This window comes from Jaculus jaculus, chromosome 9 (genome assembly GCF_020740685.1).
Source record: "Jaculus jaculus isolate mJacJac1 chromosome 9, mJacJac1.mat.Y.cur, whole genome shotgun sequence".
Taxonomy (NCBI): Eukaryota; Metazoa; Chordata; class Mammalia; order Rodentia; family Dipodidae; genus Jaculus; species Jaculus jaculus.
Genome location: NC_059110.1, coordinates 2,146,089 through 2,174,082, shown reverse-complemented (window position 1 = coordinate 2,174,082; position 27,994 = coordinate 2,146,089). Strand labels below are relative to the sequence as shown.

The following is a 27,994-nucleotide window of genomic DNA, read 5'->3' as shown; positions in this document are numbered from 1 at the left end:
TGAGAAGCTGGGAATACACACAGCCCATGGACTCTCCACATATGCCTTTGCCTAAGTGCCACTACTAAGTGTTCATAAAGTAACTCTTAAGAGATCATCGGCTAACTACACAGTAACGCCTGGATCAAAGCATAAGCTCTGTGAGCATAACAAAATCATATAATGAACAGAAAAACAACATAAAGGGAAAGCCAATACAAACAGCCCGCCAGCAAGGCATTTACGTTTGCGCTCTTTGGGAGTATGTTACACTTCTGTAGACTTTTCGGGCTGCTTTAAATAGAGTAAGAGAAGAGCGATGGCAGCTACTTTTCCAAGATCAGAACCCTATCATATTATGAAGTAATAGAACAGTGTTTCAAAATTATCCTTAATAAAAGGGAAGTTATACCCTCACCAAAAAGTTCCCAGTAATAGACCATGCTACAAGAAGTTACTACAACACTAGGTGGAGCTAAAATATGCTGCATTTCTTAAAGAGATCTCTTACTGTCTGGGGATAAGACAGGGATCTGTAAAAAAACAAAAACAAAAACATTACAATCCTTTAATTACACAGGATGGCTTTCCACAAAGGAGCAGATATGATCATGGAGAATCAGCTAAAAAATACTACACTACTTAAAAACCAGTCAGAAATTCAGATCCTGAGATGAAGTCACAATCTTTCTTGACTCCAAAACCAAGCCAAATTAACAATAATAAAATCCAGGATCACAAACCTTACTTTGAATTTAAAAAACAAAAAACAACATAAAAAGTAGAAAGCGAAAACATTTGCATCTAACTTCAGTTACTTCAAGTACAGCCAAAAGCTTCTAAGACCCTTAGGCTAATCTACTGTACTTACCCAGATTTATGTCTTGGGCCTTTCACCATCAGGCTTGCATCCACAGATCTCTTTGCAAGAGCATGGTCCTGACTGGGGTCCACAAACTTAAACACATGTGACGTGCCAAACTGCACTTTCATGCCGCTCTGCAACATGGTGGTCTCAGAGATGCGCTGGCCATCCACATAGGTCTCTGCATCCATACTTCTGGGAGTTACAGTGACCACGCCATCCATGTTGGTGAGGTCACAGTGATGGGGCTGAATTCCTGGGCCAAACAACTGAAAACAGAAAACAGCCAAAGATACACCCATCATGGAGTACAGTATTCAACAGAATTTAAAAGCTGCAAGTTTCATTATTATGATACTATAATAAATACAAATGAACAAGCTCCAGGTTTTTTCTGTTGTCTTAAGTGTATTTCCTCTAAACAGGTAAGATACTGTTAAAACACTTAGGACATTTTTAGTATGCAGTATTTGATTTAAGATATATGATAACTCTGGGCTGGGGGAAGAGTCCAGTGGTACTAAAAAGGCATTCATCCTAAACCTTTACCAGATAATTCATGGATAATGGTCTGTGTAACTGTTGTGCTTAAAAAAAAAAAAAAATCACAGAACTAGAATCCTATGACTTTACAATAGAGAAACAAGAAGTAAAGAGTAAGGTGATTTGCCTGAATTCACAGTTTCCAATCCTGACACCACTTCTTCAAATCCTTTAAATTCTGTTCTAAGAACTTGAGAAAGACACACAACTAGTACTAACTGGAGGATTCTGACATGTGCCAGTGGCAGGAACTTCCTCATCTTCTCTCTCATCCTGAATCAGGCCTACTGGCTGTTAGCAACACCTTTGCATATTAAAGAGAAGTAAATGCTCAGGAAGGAATGCCATAACCATTCTTTGATCTTCCCACAGTAACCCACATACAAGTAACTCAGAACAGGTGAGGACAGAACAGGCGAAGCTAAATAAAAAGGTCTGTCATTTTGATTCATTCACATGTACCTAGTTCCCGACCATGTGCCAATTACCTACTGATATGCAGGAACCTTAGCAAGTGACTTAGGCTGCAGCATGACAATGTACCTGGATAGAGTTGTCTTCGAACTTTTCTGTCCCGACTTCAGTCACGCTTACTTGAAGGCGGTAGAGCTTTGGCTTATCTCTGGAATCAGAGCCATCTGTAAGAAGAGAAGAGAAAAGAAAGAGTTCCATTTCTGTTCTTGGTCATGTTGCTTGAAATAACCAAAAGATTATTTTAATAAGTATACTACAATTTCCAGGATTTCTTTCAAAGATGTCTCCATCTTACATCATACAACTTAACAAATGATTCAGAAAAGTCACAGAAATAAGTAAATCAGCTTAAGACACTTTTATCATTAGCCATAACATTAATCCCAATACCTTCTGACTAGAAAGAATTTTTTCCTACTACACTGCCCTGTATCTTTCTTAGTGATTCTGAGGATGTAACTGTATTGATGATGCAAAGTTTAGGGACATATGAGCCATACTTCAGCTCAGAGCTGTTTTAGGGCACAATTGCTGTACACCCTTATAGCCCACAGCACAATATGACTGATGGGGCAAAACTGAATCACTGATGAGGCTTTTAACGGTACAAGGCTCCCAGCGCACACAGAATTCCTGGATCTTTGTAGGACTAAGGTCTGGGTATGTGTCTTCTGAAGCACCTTCTAGCACTCATTTAAAAAATGCAGCCAGGGCTGGAGAGAAGGCTTAGTGGTTAAGTGCTTGCCTGAGAGCCTAAGGACCCACGTTAGCCAGAAGGACAAGGGGGCGCATGTGTCTGGAGTTTTTTTTTTGCAGTGGATGGAAGCCCTGGCGCACTCATTCTCTCTCTCTACCTCTCTCTCTCTTTCTCTCTGTCGCTCTCAAATAAATAAATAAAAATAAACCAAAAAAAATTTTTAAATTCAGCCAAAGTACTTTGTTGTCTCAAGCAGAACTGAGGTCAAGGGCAGAAAGGAAGGCTTTCTTTTCTCTTTCTTATTTTTAATACTTTTCAGAGATTTTGAGAATTAATATGATGGGTAAGGGGGAGGAAGGAGAATAGGAAGCAGCTCTACCACACCTCCAGCCTGGCTCATTTTTCACCCACTGTATCCCAAATGCTAGTGCAAGAGGGTTTTCACTGAGACATTTCTGAACTGCAAAGTTAATAGAAGACAGAGTATGCCTCAGGGATCTAAAAAAATGGTATAGTTGCAGGCTTCCACATCTATGCCAGAGACACAATTTTTAACCTAGTGTTGAACATACACCAAGCAAGATTTCCTTAAAAGGCAAGCCAGTCTCCTATACCTGCTTCACGACTATCTAAGCAATTTTTAGTCACTTATTCAAATCTCAAGTCACTGTAATCAGGAATGTTAACCACAAGAGCTTCAGAAGGTCAATATGTTGGAGGCATCAGTGTGTATAGTTTTAGATTGCTAAGTTTTCTCAGCTGTGGTGTGGTCTGAGTTTTTAGACAAAAGATCCCATGAATATGCAAGTTCTGGAAGAATTCCTGTTCTGAAGTACACAAAGTAACATTTTAATGACACAATTTCCTATTTATGAAATCTATGACATCTGGGATGAAGGTAAGATGAAAATGTAGTATTTCAGAGACATTCATGCTTAACCTGGACACTCAAAATAGACTATGATGCTTCCCTTCATATTGGGTTACCCTTTCTACAGCACCACTAGGTTCAGAAATTTGCAGAGAAGTGGAAATTACTGAGCCACTTCACGATAATACAAAGCCAACAATGGGTCCACATGGGTTATAGAGACCCTAGTGGTGGCCACAGGTCAGCAGTACAAGAGCTTGTGCCTCTACCTCTCCCTGAGGCAGAACAACACCAGCTTCAGACTAGAAGCAGCTGATGATCTCACAGGTAGGACTGAAAGTGTTCTCCCCATGTCCATTCCAAACATTCTCACCGTCTCCAATAAGCAGTCAGCAAACATCTAAGTGCTGCCCACAGCATCCAAGTGCCTCTCTCCAGTGGAGAGGTGGGAGATCTGGAGCATGTGTCTGGGCAGGCAGCTCTGAACAGCTCTACAGCACACATAACACTTGACCAGAGACTTGCCTTGCATACAATAAGCTCTACCTCAAATGCTTGGACTAAAAGTGATTCAGATTTCAATCGTTTTTCCAACTTTTCAATATTTACATACACCCAAGATACCTTGGATATAGAAGCCAGGTTGAAACATAAGTCTCATGATAACCTCAGTGCATCTTACACACATATCCTGCAGGGAACTGTACATAACATATTTAGTGTGCCCAGGTGCTGATAACACCTTTTATATGAGGTCAGATGTGGCACTTGACACTTCTGGTGTCAGGTCAGCAATCAGAAAGGTTCAGATCTTAAGGTGGGGGTACTTGGCCCGGTATGAAACAGGCAGGAATAGGCACAGCATAACCACAGTGGTGAAAGGCCCTTTGGTTTCAGTCTACAACAATTCTGTAGTCAACCCTCTTCCTATGTTTGCTTCCAAGGGTGAACATGTGATAAGCAAAACAATAAAACCAGCTTCCAATAAATGAGATGAGTTCTAGACCTGAGACACTGAGTACATACAAAGACAATGACAGCATGTTACACCTCTCATAATACATACAGTGTCTGGTCAGCCAACATTATCTGCCCATGAGGTTCTGTTAGTGCCCCAGTTACAAAAATAGTATTAAGCATAGCGTTACCTTCGTAAGTGTGATAGCTGTAGTAGGCAAAGTGATTCCTTCTCCCTGGGGTTAGAGACATGCCAGGACCCAGGTGAAGGCAGCATCAGCAGGACAGAGATCATGCAGAACACGTGGGAGAGGGAAGGAGGAGAAGAGACGCAAAGGGTGAGCTTCAGTGAGACAAGTTACAAAGGAAGATAAGGTACATTTGCCACTAGCTTTCAGAGCTGTGCAGTCAGGGCTACAGTAGACCCCAATCAGTGTTTTAGAAATCAGTGCAGACTGCTAAGGAAATAGCAGGGCAATAGGTAAGCCACTAAGCATCAGGAGAGCAACAATAAGTGAACCATATAGAAGGCTCAAGTTGGCTGACTTCTGTTTAAAGAACATGTTCAGATCCAATGCAGAGAAACAGTACCCTGACTTCCACTCCTCCAGAAAACTAGAAACACACATCTCACAAACTTCCAGCTTACACCTGGAAAAGCCTCCACACTTGGGGCACTAACTTGGCTAGCAATGTGCCTAGTAAAAATAGAGGCCTAACCCATTCATAACAAATCAATATGCATGAATATTGTTTTCTCATAAATGGAAAGTAGAGCAATTTCACTCAGCATATGGATAGAACACAATAACTTAGATCTAGAAAGACATCATGACCTAAAGAATATGGCTCTGGCATAACAAAGACATTGGCCTAGCACTTGAGTCCACCACCAAGCCCCTACTTTAAGACAGCATCACCATCCAGACACGAGTACAGTAATGAGGACAGCTCTCCCCAGAAGCCAGAAGCCTAGAGGACTTGGAAGTTTGGACTGGAGACAGACACTAAGCATCACCTGATGCAGCTACTCACCTTGAGACCCACTGTTCTGCCTATACCAGGAGCTTAAGAAAGGCATTCAGAGTACTAAGCAGTGTATCAGAGAGCATGCAGTTATGCTGTTGTCAATATTTGGTGAAAAATAGTACAGAACTTATATTTATATAGGGTCTATCTTGTTTCCATACCTACAAAAATTTCTCCATATTTGATTATCAGAGACAAGTAAAAGCAGTCAGAATGGAAATACACAGTACCAGATGGAGTGGGATTGGCTTGTGCAGTCAGTGTTTTACCTCTATGTGGCCTGAACAGTGACTGATAGCTTCTCTGGTAACCACCCAAGTCAACTTACACCATTCACTTGAAAATAACTCTACCTGCTGTTACCCATCAATCCCTCTAATACCCAGTACTCTTCAATTGTCAAACACTGAACTGGGGAATAAACCAAGGTTTCTAGTGGTAGTGCAACATTTGTTTAAAGGACATACTCCATGCCCAAAACAGATCCTAAAGCCATAGCTATCTACTGTTGCTATTCCTTCCCACAGACAAACAAGCATCAGTACTGTTCAGACTTTACAGACATAGTTAACAGTGGGACATAGCTCCAAACTACACTGAGAAAATAAAACTTCAAAGCCAGTGACCTGAGGGGAAACGCCGTACCAATATATATTCCTCACAAACTGCTGAGCAATGAAAACAGGTCCTCAAGCATAATTAAATGTTAAACTAATACCTAGAGCCTCACTGCCTCCAACCCAAACTAGAGTGGCATCACAATATTACCATTCTATCCTGTATTAATGTAGATTGGCTGTTTTTTTCCTAAGATTGTTGGGCCACCAACACAGTATCTAATCCCTACTTAATTAGAATAGCCAGTAGTGAAAAACGGAACCAACTTTAGAGAGAAACAAACACTGAAAATCAAGAAAAAAAATCTGACTCAAGGGGCCATACATATATGCAATTATTTTTTTTTTCTAGTTACTAATTGGGTTTTACTTAAATTACTGAATAGGCTGGGGATAAAATATTATTTTCATATTTAATAACAAAAGTACACAATGATTTAACTGCATTAAAATGACATAATTTTGGCTGAATAATAAATATGACATATATAGCATGCATATGCAGATATATGCAACACAAGGTGCATGTATACATGAAACATGCCAGTGCGTTCTCTACTGAAGGCTAATGTGAACAACAGCTTTAGCTTGTAGCAGTTCTACAAACAATGTATTTAGGAGATTAACATGAAAATAAACAAGTCTGGTGTTTAAAAATAGCCTACAATTTCCTAAAACAGATTTCACAAACACTGTTAAATGTAAGGATACCCATTTTGGACATTGTTTCTATGTCATAAACATTAGTATAATATTTTCCACACATACACATACTTAAATCTGTTCTAGGAAGAATAAATTTCCATTTGTTTTTAGTATATTAGCTATTTTACCAAAATTACTTTGGAAAATTTTTCTTTAAAAGAAAACGAATCATTAAAACTTTTAAAACTCCGGCTGGGGAGATGACTCAGTGGTTAAAGTGCTCACTTACAAGCCTGATAGCCTGGGTTCAAGTCACCAGTATCCACATGTGTGTTTAATTCTTCTTGGTCTGACCAGCTTTCTCACCTGGGCTTAACTCCACTAAGTAAGGCAGCTTCTCAGCAGGAAGAGCAGAGCCATAACCAGACCCGCCAGCTCTCTCCTTCCCTCTCAGCAGCTTCCCTTCAACATGCTTCTGCATTTTCTTTGGGACATAGTCTGGTGGCCTCCTCTTCAACTGAAAGACTAAAATCCCTAGAATAGAGACAATACAACCATTAACCTGAGAGTCAACTGTCCAAACATTAACAAAAAGACACAATTTAGTAATATCTGCCAAGGAGTAACTGAGCATAAGTTCATTCAATTTATACTATTATTCAAAGAGGATATAGTCTCTTGGTGTGCTCTGAAAAACTCCAGCAAGCAATGTGAAAAGATTACTATTTTTGTTGTTAAATAATCTGTTATTAACAGATAGGCACCAAGGATACCATATACTTGTGAGCAGTGCAGCATTAGTTTAAGAACAAATGAATGGTTATTTGATAGATAACCCTTTGATCAATGAACACATAAATTTATACACGCACATAACACATTTCTACAGAAATATACACATATATCTTAGTTATCTAATTTCAAATGAATTAATTCAAAGCCATTTAAAAAATAAATTTTAGCTTTGCAATTGTCTAAGGAAAGTCTAAAAAATATTTTAATGAAGTTAGGCGTCTACTTATACAGGGTTTTGGTAACGCTAAACTATCATTCTATTTGATCTTTAATAGTTAATATTTGATCAATAAGGAAAGTCTAAAAAATATTTTAATGAAGTTAGGCGTCTACTTATACAGGGTTTTGGTAACGCTAAACTATCATTCTATTTGATCTTTAATAGTTAATATTTGATCAATTTGATATTGATATGATTAACTAGCAATGGATTTTTCGGTTTTTATCAATCCAAAGGCACTCTACTAAGCAACGGTTATGACACCAATCTTTAAGTTAGAAACTGTCTTACATCAAAAACACATCTTTCGGGCTGGAGAGATGGCTTAGCGGTTAAGCGCTTGCCTGTGAAGCCTAAGGACCCCGGTTCGAGGCTTGGTTCCCCAGGTCCCACATTAGCCAGATGCACAAGGGGGCGCATGCGTCTGGAGTTCGTTTGCAGAGGCTGGAAGCCCTGGCGCACCCATTCTCTCTCTTTCCCTCTATCTGTCTTTCTCTCTGTGTCTGTCGTTTTCAAATAAATAAATAAATTTAAAAAAAAAACACATCTTTCAACCTTTGTTGCTTTAGCGTACCTAGAGGAAAGTGCATAGTAACAAGTATGAATTCATTACACATTGAATATCCCTAATTCAAAACTCTGAAATCCAAAATGTTACAAATTCTAAAATTTCTTGAATGCTAGCATGATAGCAAACAGTCCTCATGATAGGTAGCAGCAAAATACAGGCACATTAAAAATATTACCTAAATAATCTGCAGACGACATATCTAAAATGTGCATAAGCATAAAGTTTCTATTTAGATTTGGATCCCATTTTCAAAGTATGAGCAGACACTGCCAAGTATGAAAAAAATTTCAAAATCTGAAACACTTCTGGTCCTACATATTTTGAACTGGCATCTGAAATGACTCCGTTACTAAATAATCTTTAGGGATGCAAATTACTTTCCTTGTAATAATAAATTTGTTCAAATATTATACAGCTCACTTGGTCAGTGTGCTAAGGGTTTCACTGCTAATCTGGCTTCTGTGGGTTTTTCCTGTTGTGTTACTATCTGCACAGGACACTCAGTTGATCTGAGTGTGAATCCACAGGCAAGAGTACTATTGAGGAGCTGCTGAGTCCATAAAGGAGGTGGAAATTGCAGAAGGACCCATCCAAACGTATCCACACACACATTTTCTATGTCAACTGATAAACAAGGGGTACAGCATGCTGGGATCTGGACAATGGATTAGAGGTTATCCCTTAATGTTTAGTCTTTACCTTTGTCACTTGGCCATTCCCTGAAGATTTGCAAAGGACACTCATCATCATCAAGAATCATTTCCTTAGCACCTTTTTCATCAGAATGCTGAGCTCCAGGAGGAAGCATAACCTAATAAACATAACAATTGACCTAAAATTTACAATTTAGTATCAAAACAAAGTATTAGTGTTTGTTACTTCTGATTTTGACACAGGGTCTTGCTTTGTGGCCTAGGCTGACCTCAAGATTCATGAGCACCCTCTGCTTTCCCAAGTACTGATATGTGGCACCATGTCTGACTTGAAAATATTATTTTAAATGAGTTAAAAATTAAACTGACCAAGCACTGTAAACATTTCCATTGGCCATGAAAAAATTAATAAAAGAATAGGTATGAAGGTTGTCAAAATGTTTTTTAAAAAAGTACTTTCAAGGAAAAAGTTCAGATGTAGTACTTAAAGTTAGAAATTTATTACAAGCTTTCAGACCATACACAATGAATCATTGTGTAATATATCTAAATGAACTACGTAATTAAACAAGAAACCATAACAGTTTTTCTTATAATCTGCTTAATTACGTAGTTCATTTAGATATGTTACATTCATTCAGCACATGAGCTGCCAGGCCTCCAGCCTCAGACAAGGACTGTCACTGGACGTTCTTACTCTGAGGGGTCCAGCATCTTAGATTGAGAAGCTACCAGGTCTCTGAACCTCTGATATGTAGAAGGCCATTATGGGATTATCCAGTTTTGAACCATGTAAACCAGCCTAATAAACCATTTTATAGCATGAGCATGCACACCCATACACACACCTCTTTCTCTCTTTTGATTCTATTTCTCTAAAGAACCCTGACTGTACACTAGACATGCAAAATACTGGAAGGATGGCTATGAAAATGCTAATGATGTGGTAATTCTTTGGTAGAATAACTTTGGATTATCTTTATTTTATTCAAATCCATTTATCTATAATGTTATATAAGGAACATTATTACTTTTGTAATAGATGAGATATTGCTGTTTTTTCAAATATTCTTTTTATTTACTGGAGAGAGAGACAAGGGGAGAGAATGGGCATACCAACACCTCTAGCCACTGCAAATGAACACCCGATGCATGCACCACTTTGTGCATTTGGCTTTATGTGAGTACTAGGGAATCAAACCTAGGGCCTTAGGAACACCTTAACCACTGAACAATCTCTCCAACCCTATTGTTGGTTTCACTTATTTTTTATCTGACACAGAGAGAGAATGGGTGCACCAGGGCCTTTAGCCACTGCAAATGAACTCCAGAAGCACACGCCACCTTGTGCTTCTGGCTTACATGGGTCCTGGGGAATCAAACCTGGGTCCTTTGGCTTTGTTGGCAAGAGCCTTAACCACTAACCCATCCCTTCAGTCCAGCTGTTGGTTTTTAAAAAACATGTATTTAATACATGACTTTAGCTCATCAGACTCTAAATGATACAGTGGGGAGAAAAACTAGGCTAGGTTTAACAGACTTAGAGAATATTCTTCATTTTTAAAGATGGCATAAATCAGTATCACAGAAACCTTCTCTTGGTTAATTAAAAGATATAACTCTCTTAATAAGAGAGGGGGGATAGTTTGGGCAGAAGCACCCTGTAGGAGTGGAGAAAGCTTTACCCTAAAACCACAGGCTACTGCTGGTAAATCCCAGTGCCAGAACTGGGTTACCACCCACACTGAGCTGTTGGTCAGGAAGACCCATTAACCAACCCCACTCCCTGCCCTCCTCAGCCTCCAAATAATGCAGGTCATTGTCAAAGCACTCGGCTGCCCACCAGATCTGAATGGTAAGACCCAGAAGATAGTGCACGTTGTGGTTACAGGACACTAATAGACAGAAACCAGCTCCCTGTTAGCTAGCTCTCATAGTTCTGGAAAGTGCTATGTGAGCTGCTGGAGGATAATGGTCACCAACATCATCAACAAGCAGTGGATCCTACAAGCTACAAAATCAACCAGCCAGGCAAGATGTACACATCAGTGCTAAGTGGTACAAAGGCTATGGGGGTCATCAACTGCTCTGTGATTAGATATGAGGCTCACTCAGTGGGAGGAAATGCATAGCTGGTACTGGGAACCAAGCCTATGGCTAGGAGGGTCATAAACCCTAGAGGGAAAGTTCCACTGTTCTTTGGCTTAAAGAAGAGGTTATACCCATCAAAAGTCTTTTAATCCTCTCTGCCATTTGTGGTAGGGTCGTCACCAAGATACAATTTTCATTAAAACCCTTATGGGGAAGACCACCATGCTTGAGGTTGAACCCCTGGCCAAGACCCAGAACAAGGAAGAAATTCCTCCTGATCAACAAAGGCTGATCTTTGCTGGTAACAACTTAAAACTTGGGTGAACTCTGACTAAAACATTCAAAAGGGGTGCACTGTTCATCTTTTGTTGAGACTTTGTGGTAGTACTTAAAAAAAAAAAAAAAAAGGAAAAAGGGACTGAAGAGATGATTTAGCAGTTAAGGAACTTGCCTGCAAAGCCAAAGGACGCAGGTTTGATTCCCCAGGACCCATGCAAGCCAGATGCAAAAGGTGGCACATGTTTCTGGAGTTTGCTTGCAGCAGCTGGAGGACCTGGTGTGCTCATTCATCTTTATCTGCCTCTTTCTCTCTCTCTCAAGTAAATTAAAAAAAGAAGAAGAAGAAAGGAAGGAAGGAAGGAGGGAAGGAAGGAAGGAAGGAAAAGGAAGTTTTACACTACTCCAAGAAAGAGGAGGTTAGGCTGGCTATCCTGAAATACTATAAGGTGGATGGAAATGGCAAAATTAGTCACCTGAGATTAGTCACCTTTGTCAAGATCACCCATCTGATGAATGTGGTGCTGGAGTTTTGATGGCCAGACACTTTGACAGACATTATTACGGCAAGTATTGTCTAACTTAGGGCTTCAACAAAACAGAAGACAAATACTTGTGTATAAGTTAGTAAAAGCCACAGACTATAAAAAAGAAAGTCTTTTAAGTGTTTATCCCCTTTGATCCATGCTGCTCTCACTGTTTTTTACAGATGGCAGCAAGACCCATCAGTAGTACAAGACAAGAAAACTGAATGTCGGGCTGGAGAGATAGAGATGGTTTAGCGGTTAAGCGCTTGCCTGTGAAGCCTAAGGACCCCGGTTCGAGGCTTGATTCCCTAGGACCCACGTTAGCCAGATGCACAAGGGGGCACACGCATCTGGAATTCGTCTGCAGTGGCTGGAAACCCTGGCGCGCCCATTCTCTCTCTCTCTCTCTCTCTCTCTGCCTCTTTCTCTGTCTGTCATTCTCAAATAAATAAATAATAATAAACCAAAAAAAAATTAAAAAAAAAATAAATGCATGCACCACCATGCCCAGCTAAAAAACATTTAAAAAAAAAAAGAAAACTGAATGTCTAACACAAGATGAGTCATCTCTATCACATCTCCAAGGGCCCAGAAAATATTACAGAGAAAGTTGCTCTCACTGAGAACCTCCTTTAGAAGACTCAAAACTCTTCAAAGCAGAAAATCAGAGACTGCTGAGAATTCAACACTCAAGGAGACTTTATAACACACTCTCCAAGGTTCAGGGAACATTGTGGAAGAGGGAGTGCAAAGAACCTAACAGCCACAGGGTGGAAAGATCCCCTCCCAACACACAGAGACTGACTGGCACATTCATGGTTCATAGAGGAATGGGGTTGGGGGAAAGGAAACATGCGAGCATAACCTGATAGGACGATGACTGATATGAAATATATTCACACAACAAAGTTCTCAATTAAAAATAAAAAGAATGGGGGGGGGAATTACCATGGGATTTTTTTTATAATCATGAAAAATGCTAATACAAATTAAAAATTAAAAAAAAATAAAAAGAATAGTCTTCCTTTAATAGCAAAGTCCTAGCACCAAATTAAAAATAAAAAGAATGGGGGGGGGGAATTACCATGGGATTTTTTTTATAATCATGGAAAATGCTAATACAAATTAAAAATTAAAAAACAAATAAAAAGAATAGTCTTCCTTTAATAGCAAAGTCCTAGCACCAGTGACATTGAGGAAAATAGTGACTTATGGTTACATACCCGGGCAATACAGTAGTCCTTAGGATTCTCTTTTTCCAGACCATACTTCTCTAAAGCTTCAGCAACAGCAAAGTCTACAGTATCTGTAGTAGACAGCAGGATTGTCTTGTAGGGAATATTTGGTTTTAAACTATCCGCATATATTCTCAATGTTCCACCTGAAAAAAATATTTTAACATCCTGGAATATAACTTTGTTGTAAGCCAACGATAGAGGTAGCTAACATTTGCAACTGCTTAGGAGCAGGGCACGTACAAATGGATTGAGAATTGCCATTTCATTCCATTTTCCGAGACTAACCTAGTGACACCCCCAGGATGACTTCCACTCCAGACAGTGGAAAGAAAGTACTCTAGAGTTTCTCTGCCTCACAGCACTCTTCTGTCCCCACTTCCCCCATGAATACAGCACAAAGGCTTATTTCCTTCACTTCTACTTTCTGAACCTCAATCTGAAGCAAATCAAAGCTCAGACAAAGTTATATATTAGTCCCACTCAACAAACCTAGTTTTTAAAAGACTTTCCATGAGGGACTTGCAATTACAGTGGGATTATGCAACCTGCTTTTTTTTTTTTTTTTTATCCCAAGCACTACAAAATAGTGTGTATGTTTAGCTGTAAACTATTCTACAGAGTGGAGGGGATACAGCCAGAATAGAACATTGTGAAATTTCTCAGGTATTATTTCTTTCATTCCCTCTCTGCTTGCAAATAAATCAATAAAAATATTTTTTAAATGACCAAGGACTTTAAAAGAAAAAAAGCATTCAAGGAGGTGAATAAAACAAGAAAATCAGACTTCTGGTTAAGATGGCAATGTATGAACCATGCCAAAGCACCCTAGGGGAGAAAAAGGCAAAAAAAACAAAAACAAAAACAAAAACAAAAAAAAAAACCCAGTGAAATACACTCTTCTACTAAAAAGTGAGGTTCATAAGAAATTACAAACTGTAGTAAGTAAGTAGGAGAGATGCAGAGCATCTACAGCCCACACAGGCAGGCAGAAGCGGCTGCAGCAGCAGCAGCAGCAGCGGCACCAGGTCCAGGGCGGCAGCAGGTCCGCGGGGCACAGCTGCAAGGCTTGGCTTGAGCTGCAGAAAAAGCTCGGTGAGGGGATTTTCCACTTAAACCGGAGCTCCTCTCAAACTCAAGAAACGTGAAGGGAGGACTGCAGCGACCAACAGAGGAGCAGATCACGAGACAGAGGATCATGTGGACCAGCAGGAGAACTAGAGACACCATCCATGGCCTCCCCTCCCCCACCTCCAGCACAAGTGCCAGCAAGCACCAAAGACCTGGGGAAGGAAGATCACAGCACCCAGCACCAGTGACCAGGGCCGTGATCCAGTGACCCAGCCAGCCTACTTGAACCCACAGTGCATCAAAGAGGGACCCAAGCAGGAATGTAGCATAACTGAGACCAAAATCATCCCAAAGGTAACTGGAATTACACCAGGTCAAAACCCACCAAATAAGCCTGATATATACGCTTGAATTGGAAATGCTAATTGCACCTTCCATATCAGGATAAATTATAAATTAAATCTGATGGATGGTCGGATTTGCCATTCTTAAATAAGCTATATTTTGGGCTTGTTATTTGTTGTTTCCTGATTTATAATGGCTTTGTTTCCTCTTCTGTTGTTCATTAGGGAAGGGTCTCACTTGGTCACAAACTGACTTGGAATGCTCAACAGACCACAAATCTTAACATCCTTGTTGACAGGATTACAGGTGTGGGCAACATACACCCTAAGGGACTATGACTTTGTTAGAGGATCTGATTGTCATAATACCTACCCTTACATAAATACTCTGTGCTGTTTTTCATTGCATTGTTTAGTTAAATTTTAGAATCTGCCTGTATTTTGTTCCACTCAGCCTACTTTAATACTCTCATACCAGGCAAACCCAATATCAACGGTCACTTTTGTAGATACTCTGAGTCTTAAAAGCCACACCTAGCGCCTTAAGCTCCTACCCTGAAGATACATAACATCAGATTGATTGATACATCTAATAATATTGCAGTTAACTAGAAAATCCAAGCATTAACTTAATCTAAGATGTAAAGATATGTACATTATAACACAAGAAACACCAAAACTCAAGACAATATTAAATCCACCAAAAAGTATTTATTAATAAGAAATGACCTCCAGTGAGACTGAGTTAGAGGAAATGCCTGAGAATGATTTCAAAAGAATGATTATAAATATGCTCAAAGAAGACAAAGAGGAAATCAAAGGAATGAAAGAGGAAATCAAAGGAGTCGAAGAAAACACAGGAAACCAATTTAATGAAATAAAGAGGTCAATAGAAGACATACAGAAGGAAATAGAAATAATAAAGAAAAACTAGTCAGAATTACTAGCAATGAACAACACAGTCAATGAAATTAAAAAAACTCTGTAGAAAATCTTACCAGTAGAATGGATGAATGAGAGGACAGAATATCTAAACTAGAAGACCAGGTGGCAGATCGAATACTGTCCAACAAAGAGAAAGACAAACTAATAGGAACGTATGATTGGGAATTTCAACATATTCGGGACACTATGAAAAGATCAAATGTAAGAATTCTGGGTATAGTAGAAGGAAAAGAATTTCACTCCAAAGGCATAGTGGATGTTTTCAATAAAATCATATTAGAAAACTCCCCCCAAATTGGGAAAGAGATGCCAATGCAGATACAGAAATCCTTCAGAACACCAACCAGACAAAACCTGGAAAGAACCTCTCCTCACCATATTATAATTAAACTACCAAACATACAAACCAAACAAAAAAAAAAAAACATATTGAAAGCAGTTAAAGAAAAATCAAGTTACCTACAAAGGCAAGCCCATCATGATCACAGCAGATTACTCAACAGAAACTTTAAAAGCCACAAGGGCTTGGAGCGATGTATTCCAAGTTCTGAAAGGTAACAACCATCAACGAAGGTTACTTTATCCTGCAAAGCTATCCATTCAAATAGACAGAGAAAAAAGGGCATTCCAGAACAAAAGGCTCAACATCCATTGTGGAAGAGGTGGCAGAAAACAATGTAAGAGCCAAAGGAAGGGTAGGACTTCTTACAATGTGCTCCTCCAGACACAAAATGGCCTGGATATCCATGACCTCACAGTACCTGACACTACCTACACAAGACCATCATAATAGGAGAAAAAGATGATGACATCAAAATAAAAGAGACTGATTGAGAGGGGGAGGGGATATGATGGGGAATGGAGTTTCAAAGGGGAAAGTGAGGGGAGGGAGGGCTTTACCATGAGATATTGTTTACAATGATGGAAGTTGTTAATAAAAAATTAATAAATAAATAAAAAGAAGGAAATCAATTGAGGACATGGATATCAAAGTTAGCAATGTAAAAGAGAAAGCACAGGTTGAAAAAAAAAAAGAAGCGGGGGGGGGGAGGGAGATAACTCAGTTATGAGGTTCTTGCCTCACAAACATGATCTCAGTTAAATCCCCAGAATCTATAAATATGGTGGGCCTAAGTGGCTGGGAAGGTCATAGGTCCTAGGAAGAAAATGACTACTGCTATTTGTCTTTAAGTATTTACATGTATACCTATAGATAGTGCTGCTCTCACTTTTGATCAGAGAAGCTTCTTTGTGCAGATGTGGTGATACTTAGGGGAATTTAAAACTCATCCAATTGCTGAGAAGTGACAGTTAAGTGCTCTGCACCTGATGATACATCTCTATCAAGGGGCACTGTCTTCCATTGCACTCATGACCTCACTGTGCTGTTGTTACCTGCATAAGATCTGTACAATATTGGGCACATCAACATATCATCATGTATGATGGAAGAGGGCAAAAAAGAAAAAAAACAGATGTAAAAATAGAGGGACTAATTGAAAAGAAAGGTTCAGTCAAAGGGAGATGGGGAAGGGAACAAAAGAAAAGTAAAGTATAGGGAATAGGATCAAAATGTTTCCATATATGAAAAATGTCAATAAAAAACTTTTTAAAAGATGAGGCAAATATAAAATTCATATAAATATATCCAAAGAAATCCAGTTATTGGATGAGACTACTTTCATTATTCATCCGAATGTTTTATAACATCTTAGATTTGGTTTTTCAGTGAGTATTAAGCATTCCCATAAAGGATACAGCCCAATTTAAAAGATTTCTATTCGAGGCCACCCTGAGAATACACAGTGAAATTCCAGGTCAGCCTGAGCTAGAGTGAGACCCTACTTGCGAAAAACAAAAAACAAAACCAAAAAAAAAAAAAGATTTCTAGTTTACAATTTTATATCATGGTACCAGCAGAACAGAAAAGTGCAGATCCCAGTTGACATGGAAGAAACTAACATTGACAGGAAAACAGTTAACATTTTAAAAAAATATGCTATTTATTCATTTGACAGCAAAAAAGAATGGGCATGCCAGGGCCTCTAGCCACTGCAAATAAACTCCAGATGCATGTGCCACCTTGTATATCTGGCTTATGTGGGTACTGGGGGATTAAGCCTGGGTCTCTAGGCTTCACAGGCAAATGCCTTAACTGCTAAGCCATCTCTCCAGCCTCCTAACATTTTCTTTTGGTGGTTGTTTTTTCAAGGTAGGGTCTCACTCTCAGCCAGTCTGTAGTAGCAGGCTGGCCGCAAACTAAGAGCCATCCTTTTATCTCGGTATCCCACACACTTGGATTAAAGGTTGATACGACCATACCTGTCAAGAGCTAACATTTTTAAGTTTCTATTTGTGTAACTACACATTTCCATTCTATTCTGACAGAGGCATCACCATCACTCTGCATTGTGAACGTGAATAAACAAACAGACTCAGTGTAGGTACAGGGTACAATGGCCCTAACCTGAGGCCCACACTCTTTACTCTAGTGACCTCCTTTTTCTTATACTGTGTACTGAGAAACTGAAGCAGGAGAAAGATCACTTTCCAGTTCTATTAATGAATTTCCCCATGAGGAAACAAAAAAAGGTAACAGGACATTTATGCCACACAAACCAATTGAGATATCTAAGATGTTTTGGGGTCAGTTATACTTTGAAGATATTCCAGAGTGAACAAACCTGTGTTTAACATGTTTTACAAGTTCTGGAGTAAAACCTATTGTGAATCAGGACCCTCACCAGCTTCTGAGACCTGGCTGAGGAGTATGTGAAAGTTATATCATCAGAACTTGGAATAAGTACTAGAGTGGGACAATATGACAATGATAGCCTTCACTGCCATTCACAGAGAAGCAGAGGTACTCCAGGGTGCTGTCTCCAGCCTATAGGCTATCAAGATATAGAATATATGTGAGTAACTTGTTTATTAAAATAGGACAAAAATACTTTAACTTAATCTTGAATTGTTGACCTTCTTAGTTAACCATAACAGCTCCATTCCTAACAATGTTTAGCTTCTCAGTTTCGTGGGTAATACGCGCGCGCGCACACACACACACACACACAAAATGTATCTTTTGTCTTTAACCATCCCTCTCCTCCTAATAGACGATCTGTGCTTTGATATTCTGCTGTTTCTCCTCCTAATATTTTTGGGTCTTTTTTTTCCCCCATTGCTAAATACCATTTGTTTTGTTTTTACAAAGGCTTACCATGTAGCTCAGGCTGGCATGAACCAATGCAGTCTAGGCTGACCTTAGACTTGTGGCAATCCTACTCCTACAGCCTCCCAAGTGCAGGAATTACAGACATGAGCATGTAATTGAAAAATACTTCAATTCCACCCTGCCTTAATTAAGGGTTGAATCCATGGCTATGTGTACATTATAAGAGAGAAGTTCTCAACTACTGAGATTGAGGCCTAGCTCAAATCTGTGAATCTTTAAATAATGCTTATTTACATTTTCCAATCTTCTAAAAAAAAAAAAAGTCAACCATAGCAAAGAGTGAGGTGTTTTTCTTTTCTTTTTTAAAGATTGTCTCACAAGATAGCTCAGGTTTGCCTCAGACTTGTCAGTCCTCCAGCCTCAGCCTCCAAAATATTTGGATTATAAGAGGTATCACCATACCTAGTTAGCTCCTCTTAGTAATGATGGCCTTAAATCTTTGTGACTTGTGAAATTTCAATACAATGATTCTCATCCATACAGAACAATGATGCCTCTCAATCACACAGCCTACTCCAACTTCATCTCCACCTGACACTGCCGGGCAGGTATTTGATCTAGTCACTGAGTAACCAGTATAAAGACATCCCAAATCCTGCCAATACCGCATATGACATGTTTAAAAGAACCTATCTTCCACCTCCAAATGCTGCTCATTGAACAGTTCATTAACATCTATCTAATTTCATATTTAGTAAAACTAAGTCTGTTATAAAATCCTGACTTCTAGCCTCTTCCGTATTCGTCAGCTTTCTCTTTATGGCTCTTTCTTCCATCTGGGACAAGAAACCCAAGGCTCACAAATTCATATGGCCAATGCTTTTATGGGCATGCAATGTCCAACCACATTCCCTTCAAGGGTGCCCTCCTCTCAGGTTCCCTAGAAATCTCCCCAAATCTGAGGCTGAGGCTAAAGTGAAAGCTTTCTACATCCCCAGCTTAAAGCTCCTTGGAAGTTTATGAACAACGAGTAATGCCTCCAATGGCAATGGACAAGAAGAGTATCTTGGGGGGCACTGGCCACGTGGCATGCTATAAGCTCACTATTTTCTTAAAAACACACCACAATGTTGCAATTGAATCCACACTGCAACATATTTCATGCTTTATTGATTGACTTGATAATCTGAGCAAGCTGTCTTTACCATGAGGCACATACCCTGAACACTTACTTGAGTCTCAGACACTCATTTTAATAACAATGTCAGACTTCTTCCACAGTACAGAAACACCTTCAGGATTGCCACATGGTTAGCAGGCAAAGGTATTTCTCAGTGTTCCTCTTAAAAATCTTTTTTCTACTTCTCCTCTTCCTTTTATTTTCTCTGCCTCTCTAAATCCTTTTCTTTTTACCCCCCAATGCATATGTTTATAAGTAATTTTAAATCCTAATAAAACATGACAGGTTACATTTGGGTACCAGTCTCAAGGTGTCATGGCTGAAGCAAGTGCACAATACTAAAGCAGCAAGAGAGCGGTGGGGCCTAACTCCCATCTGGACTATCTGGCACCCTGCACTCAAACACAGTAGGAATCTCTCTCATGGGGAAGAAGCAGGTGACCCTGCATTGCAGGACATCGTCCATGGACCCTACTTCCTGAATGTAGACCAGAGAACTGCTGACAAAACACACAGCAGTACTGTCCACAAACACACACAAGTACAAGCCCAAGCACAGAATTGTTCCACGTACACATCAGATGATTACTCAACAATCTGGACAGCTCATGAAATCCTTTACTGAAGTATAGATTTGAGAGATAAGGTCCTGAATGAAGTGATTCTTCTCAAACAAAACTACTATATATACAAAGCTGTAGAGAAAGTACAAATCCTAATGGGTTGGCTCTTTCCCCCACCCCTTCCCACAAGTGAGCTCTCCTGTGACCAGAAGATGGCACTGTAACACCGCTGTCTAAAGCACCTGAAGGTTAATGTTCAGAGAGAAACAAAGTTGATGGCATTTCACCAAACATTTTTGGGAAGGCTAGATTGATGATATAGCTCTTTAGGATGGTGGTGCTTTTGAAATTCCAAGATTGTGATGTTTTTTAAGAGGTAAAACTATTTTATAGTAAATTTATAACAAATATTTTCTTTGTTATATACAATTTCATTTTAGTCCTAAATTTTAAGTCAACTATCTAAAAACATACAAAACCAATACATATTTCCAACAGTAATGTCAACTATTTTAATTCTCTATAGTCTGTTTTCCTCATAAATATTCAACTTCAGGACAAGCCCACTGCCTAGAGGGAAAGCAAGGTAGGAAAACCATATGCCATACACAAAGGGCAGAAGCTGGGCTACTCTAAATGTATTTCATTTCACAGATGTAACTTTAATACTATTAACTCTAAATTTTAAAGAGGCAAACCTCTAAAGCAAACACCACCACCAAACCAAAATGAACCAGCAAATTTCCCCTCCTCTGTGGCCCTTTTCTACCTCCTGGCCTCTACAAGCACTCCAAGCTGAACGCAAGTAGCTGAAAATTTGAAGGTAGGATCTGCATATGGGAGAACACGCAGTGTACCAGTATCACACTCAATATAATATTTTCTTGTTCTGTCCATTTCCATGCAAATTTCATTTTTCTTTATAGCTACAAAACATTCCATTATGTATGTGTACAACATTTTCATGATCCATTAACTGGGTGGTAGAGATCTGGTCTAGTTTTACTTCCTAGCTCCCAAGCAGCAGTGAACATGGACTTGCAAGTATCTGTATAGCAAGATATAGAGTCCTCTGGGTACATGCTCAGAGTGGTACAGCTAGGCGATATGGTATGTGTATTTTTACTTTTCTTTTTTTTCAAGGTAGGGTTTCACTTCTATCCCAGGCTTACTTGGAACTCACTATGTAGTCTCAGGGTAGCCTCGAACTCATGGTGATCTTCCTACCTCTGCCTCCCGAGTGCTAGGGTTAAAGGCGTGCACCATTATGCCTGCATAATTTTATCTTTTTGAAGAACCTCCACACTAATTTCACTGAGGGTATACCAGTTTATACTCCCACCAACAGTGAATAGAGTTCCTTTTTCCCTACATGCTCCCCAACATTTGTTATATATTTTCTTGATGTTAGCCATTCTAACTAGAGTGAAATAGAATCTCTAAGTAGTTTCCATTTCCCTGGTGGATAAGGATGTTGGCCACTTAGATCTTTATTAAGTCTATATATTATCTAGTAGACTGGTAACTGGAAAACCACAGGCTGCTTCTACACTAAAGGAGAGTTTCCTCTGTTGTACAGAAGTCTTTAATTTCATGAGACCCTATTTGTTGAAAGTCTGGCACATTTACTAAGTGACTAGAGTCCTATTCAGGAAGTCCTTACCTATTCCTGTATCTTGGGAGTATATTCCCTACTTCTAGTTTTTCCTCTAGTTGCTTCCAAATTTCAGGTCCTACTCTGAGGTTCTTGATCCACTGGAATTGATTTTTCTCCAGGGGAAAAGATAAAGATGTAGCTTTATTCTTTCACATGCAGAAATCCAATTTTCTCAGCACCATTTGTTAAAGATACTGTCTTTTCGCTATTGTGCATTTTTTTGCAACATTGTCAAAATACCATATGGCTGTAGTTACATGAGCTTATGCCTGGGTCTTCCATTTCGCCCAATGATCTTGTCTGATCTATGCAAGCCCCAACTGCTTCTCTTACCACGGCTCTGTACTGCAACCTGGGATCAGCATGGTGACACCCCCAACAGTATTCTGCTTGCTCAGGATTGCTTTGGCTATTTGGAGTATTTTGTGCTTCTATATGAATTTTGATATTGTTTTTCTATTTCTGTAAAGAATGATACTGGAATTTTGATTGGGAATGTACTGAATGTATAGATAACTTTTGGTTGGATGGCCATTTTTACCATATTAATTCACTTAATTCATGAGCACAGGTCTTTCTATCTTCTGCTGTATTCCTCAATTTTTTCAGTGTTTTAAAGTTTTCATTGTAGAGGTCATTAACTTTATTGATTAGGTTTATTCCAAGGTATTCTTTTTATGGGGGGGAAGATATTATGAATGGGTTTGTTTCCCTGATTTCTTTCTAAGTATGTCCTTGGTATATAAGAAAGCTATTGATTTTTGGAAGTTATCTTGGTAGTCTACTACTTTGTAAAGTTTTCTAGTGGAGTCTTTATAGAATCATTGTCTGCAAAGAAGGATACTTTGTTATCTTCCTTTTCTACTTATGTCCTCTGTAGTTCCTTCTCTTATTTTATTGATAGGACACAAATGATATCAAAATAATGGGGCAGGGAAATAATGGGAATAGAAAGATTAAAGACAAAATGATAGTGAGATGATGAATATAAGAAAGGAGTGGGGAAAGAAGGAATAAAAACTTGGGATATGAAAGAAGATGTACCTCATAAACCAATTTAAAATATAATTAAAAGCATAAAAATGAAGAGAGATTCCCTGTATGGATGGATAATGGTATTCCCAGAAGACAAAGATTATTTATTAATGAAAATAATAGTGGCAAGTATGGGAAACGTCTATGAGTTGCTGGTTATGGAAGCCCCAGAGACCCTCACTATAATACAGGTTATTGGAGGTGCTCTCAGTTGCCCATCAGAACTAAACAGTAAGACTCTTGCTGAAGATCCACAACCTTCGGTTGAAGCTGGAGGTGCACTAGAAGCCTCTTCCCACCAGTTAGCTCACATAGTAATAGAAGGTGCTTATTTAAGCTGCTAGGGGACAGAAGACATCAGTGGTCTCACTCAGATATGGACCTTTATGATGCTAAACCTGTTAGGCAACAGATAGCCACCGGTTCAATAGTGGTAGGACTGCTATGGGGGTAGCCACCTGCTTTCTGATTGGATGTGAGAAAACTCTACAAGAGGGTGAATCACCTGATACTGTAAGCTAGGTCAAAAGCCTAGGGCTAGGAAGAACATGGTCCTGAAGGGGAACCTACTGTTGTCTTGCTAATCAGATGTGGTATTAAGCTGCCTTCCAAATATTTAAATTTATACTCAGAGATTAGTACTGTTCTCAGCCTTGAGAAGAAAGTTTGCAATTAACTGTGGTTAATGCCAAGTTTCATAATGGACCAAATGGCTGAAAATGTGACTGCACAGTATTCAGCCCCATACTGTTTCATCTCCAGGGAACATTGCCAAAGTGGGAGGTGGAAAGAATGTAAGAGCTGGAGGATGGGGAGGATGTCTATAGAACTCTCTGCACCTTATCAGGATCTCTCACTAAATCTGTGACTCTACCTTTTCAGGGCTGGGATTACAGGTGTGCCCCACCACATCCAGCTTTTATGTGCGTACTGGGACTCTGAACTCATGTGCTCATGTTTGTACGGTAAGCACTTTACCCACTCTAGCCCTTAGTATCATGCTGTTAAGGTGGTATAGAGAAAGGTAAATAATTATATTAACACTATTAGGAAGTAAGAATGTTATTGTAGAAGACACACAGGTTTTCTAAAACCACCATAGTTTAAAGGATAAGGACCCCTTAGGGAAACGGATCTCTCCAAAACCAAACAGGCTATGCTCAGGTGAGCAGATATACCAGCATGCAAAAAAATTGGGATTAGCAGAACTGGGAGCCAATTGAAAGACTCTCATGGGCTTCAAGTACCAACCCAAAACTCAGAAAGGAAAGCACTTGTAGTAGGCTGTGAAGATTCCAGATGTTAAAGACAGTACTAAACCCACACCTTCATGAAAAGGTTGTAACAATCCCTATTCATCTTTGGAGGATTCTTAAGTAAGTATTCTTGCCACATCTACATCTTCACCTGTACCCATGTTTACATCCAATCAAGGAAATAGAGAACATGCAAGGAAAAAGTGACCAAACAGCATCAATGGATTCCTGAGTAAAATCTCTAAGACAAATGATCTTCCTTTATAAGACAAACTATCCAACAACAACAACAACAATAAAGACAGAAAAGAAAGACAAGGGCTAAATCTCAACTCAGCAGAAGCAATAAGGAAAATTTAAATGCATAGGTGTCTAATAATAGTAAGGAATTATCGTCAGTTCTTTCATAAGTGATAATAGTACTGAAGTAATATCACAAATCCTTATCCTGCATGAAAATACTCAATTTTTATAAATGAAATAGTAAGTTTAAAATTTGCTTAAGAATTAGTAGCTTGGGAATGCAACAGCAATGTATACTACAGAAGATAATTACTATAAATTATTAATCATCAAAATTATGATAGGTGGGGCTGGATAAATGGCTTAGTGGTTAAGGCACTTGCCTGCAAAGCCTAAGAACTCAGGTTTGATTCTCCAGGCCCCACGTAAGCCAGATACACACATGGTGGTGCATGCATCTGGAGTTAGTTTGAAGTGGCTAGAGGCCCTGGCATATCCATTCTCTCTCTCTCCTCCCACCCCTCTGTCTTAAATAAATAAATAGAATCTTTAAAAAATTATGATAGGTGCATAAAGTCGTATGTACATATATTTTTTCTTTTATGCACAACTGACATTTTTTGACATGTAATGGTAGCAATGCTGGGTGAATATATGTAACTGGCCCTATCTCTATGGGAACAGAATTCTTCTATATTAGACATACATAAGTTACGTTTGTTAATTAAAAGGCTGCCTCATCCACTGTTTTAATTTTTGCTTTTTGTTTTTTAAATAATAACCTCACATGAGTACAAAAGATATAACTCTTTGTAACAAGAAGAAAATTCTCTCTGTACCTGAGTCAGGCCTCCCATCTGAGCTCCGAAACTCTTGCATTCTCTTTTCCAGTTTTTGTTGCCTACGCCGTTTCATAACTACCTCAGGATTAGAAATGGTTCGAGTGAAGCTGGTTTCAGGCATGTCTTTGTAAACCTCAGCAGCCAACCGAGAATTCTCACTGGAAGGAAAAAGAGACTGATAATATTTAAAACTGTTTTCCTATTAGATTGCAAAATCACATACAAAAATCAATATGGCAGATTTCATTTGTCTACATCTATCCCCTAATACTAGTTACTATGTACTAATTACTATGAGATTAAAAATACAACTTCAGGCCAGGCATGATGGCGCATGCCTTTAATCCCAGCACTTGAGAGGCAGAGATAGGAGGATTGTCGTTGAATTCGAGGGCACCCTGAGATTACTTAGTGAATTCCAGGTATATATAGTATATATGTATATATATAGTAATATATATATAATATATATATGTAATAGTATATATATAGTAATACCCTGAAAAAAAGAAAAAATAATTTCACTCAATACAAAATATACTGAACCAAGAAATAATCTATAATTAAAACTTTATGGTAAATTTATACAACTCAACTATTATATATCCACTAATGAAGCAAAACTAAAAATGTAGATTATATACTTTAGTAATTTCTAACAGTGTTATCTAAAACACAGCAGATGATTCATGTTACACAACATTCCAAACAGAAGAAAAAAAAATGTTTAAGAACCTTGCTTAATAGATAGCAAATCCTAAGGAGCTCAAATTAAACATTACATCTAAACACCTAGACGAGTCACCAACATTCACCTCCATGAAATTACATTTTCAAAAGGAAACTGTTCCAACAGTTTTTGCAAAGGAATCAACTATAAAGAATGATGAGCAAAAAACTGAATATTAAAGTATAATGAAATAAAGTGAAAATTTTGACTAAATTTTAATATTTTAAACATGTAATGCTAATCATAAAATAATGTATTTGAAAATCAGTCAAACTTTCATCAAGCTGAACAACTTAGTTCATTTCAAGTACCTCATTTTCTAAATCAAATAATGTTATCACCTCGTCAACTAAATTGATGAATGAATAAGGCATAAGGTATCAGTTTTAAACTCTCCTTTTTGGGATGCTTTTCATATAGGTGTAATTTGTCCATATGACACTTTCCTCTTGTATAAACATGTTAAATACAGCCTACGTAATACTACACCCTAGCAAGTACATAGGCATCACTGCCAGCAGGTTACATCTTCAGTGGGGCTGATGTGACAGAAAATGAATGTGTGTGCTGCATCTTAGCTTGAGAAGGCACAACTACTTGGCTTCTTGTCCCTGTCAATCTCTAGTGAGGTATTTAGTGTATGTGAGCCACAGAAAGAACCACAGTTGCTTCTGAGACCAAAACTACATGAAGTGAGAAGAAAGGAGCAGCTAAAGAGAAAGACAGGACTGGTTTCAGCAGTCTGCTTAGGAAAAACAATGATTTTAACCAGGTTTTGCCTAAAACAAGTAAAGCCTTCCACTCTCAGTACAGATGCCTGCTGGCAAGGAATCTCACTTAAGACATTATAGTCTCTTTCAACATGGAATGACCCCAAGTTTCTACCAACAGCCTTGTGGTCTTTCCTACCCTTGCCATCGTTTACCTGGCAATATTTGCTGCATCTAACATTAGATTGGAGCAGACAGCCACAGGAGTACTTCCAAAACTGCCTTACCTGTCATCTCCTAGAGCAGGCCTATCTTCCTTATCAGATGCCTGTCTCAATGCCTCTTTTTCTCTCTTCTTTTTTTCCTTCTTTTCTTTCTTCGACAGAGTTCTCTTGAAGTTCTGGATAACACCTTCTTTTTCCTGTTTTTCAGGTCCATTACTCTGAGCCTTCTGGTAAAAGGAATATTATCACCATGTTGGCTACTGCCTGGGGTCACAGCAGACTACCTGTAGCTGTAGTGCCTTCTCTAGCCACAGCCAAAAAAAGTGACGGGAGCCAGGTGGGGCAGTGCACACTTTAATGCCAGCTCTCATGAGGCAGAGGCAGGAGGATCACTGTGAGTTTAAGGCCAGCCTGGGGCTACATAATGAATTCTAGGTTAGCCTGGGCTAGAGTGAGACCCCTACCTTTCTTTTTAGCTACCAAGAAAATTAAAAAAAAAAAAAAGTGCTGGGAGCAAGTAAGAGGTCTCAGATGGGAGACGTTCTTTACCTTGACCAGGATGATAGTGATATATATATACACTCAAGAAGCATGTATTTCAGCATATATTCTACCTCTGGGTTTTTAAAAAGTGTGAAGCAATGCCTGGGGTGTGCAGGTGCTACTGTTTAGTTATGTTCTAGGAGGAGGTAAAGGGCTTTAGGAAGAGAAGAAATCAAGGGAAGCGGCTCTATGACAATATCAAACCCTGTCCATTTTCAGAGACTCAGCCTTGGACCATGGTCTCCATCAGACACAGGAACTGGCTCTCACCTTAGCCGGAATGGCATCATTCTCGTTCTTAAGGACAAATCTACCCTCCCGATCATCTTTGTTCCAATTCAACTGCACAACTAGAGGCTTCTCATCAATGTCCAATCTTCTTTCTTCTTCAGAACATGAAATGGAGAAAAGAGTAAGTCATGGTTATTTCCTGG

The 27,994-nt window shown here is 39.0% G+C and overlaps 1 protein-coding gene across 17 annotated transcripts in view; it reads right to left on the bottom strand.

Annotated features, from left to right (window-relative positions):
- The window catches only part of Afdn (afadin, adherens junction formation factor), a 135,729-nt gene that overhangs the window by 68,821 nt on the left and 38,914 nt on the right, over positions 1–27,994 (bottom strand). For 8 of the 17 annotated variants that reach the window (XM_045159414.1, XM_045159420.1, XM_045159418.1 and 5 more), the window contains exons 3-11: positions 27,831–27,946; positions 27,081–27,244; positions 25,351–25,511; positions 13,034–13,191; positions 8,963–9,074; positions 7,044–7,211; positions 4,578–4,622; positions 1,931–2,025; positions 851–1,113 (exon numbers count right to left, since the gene is read on the bottom strand). In XM_045159414.1, coding sequence (XP_045015349.1) covers positions 851–1,113; positions 1,931–2,025; positions 4,578–4,622; positions 7,044–7,211; positions 8,963–9,074; positions 13,034–13,191; positions 25,351–25,511; positions 27,081–27,244; positions 27,831–27,946 — 1,282 coding nt within the window. The remainder of the gene's footprint in view (positions 1–850; positions 1,114–1,930; positions 2,026–4,577; positions 4,623–7,043; positions 7,212–8,962; positions 9,075–13,033; positions 13,192–25,350; positions 25,512–27,080; positions 27,245–27,830; positions 27,947–27,994) is intronic. The other 9 variants (XM_045159415.1, XM_045159424.1, XM_045159427.1 and 6 more) reach the window with 5 other exon arrangements.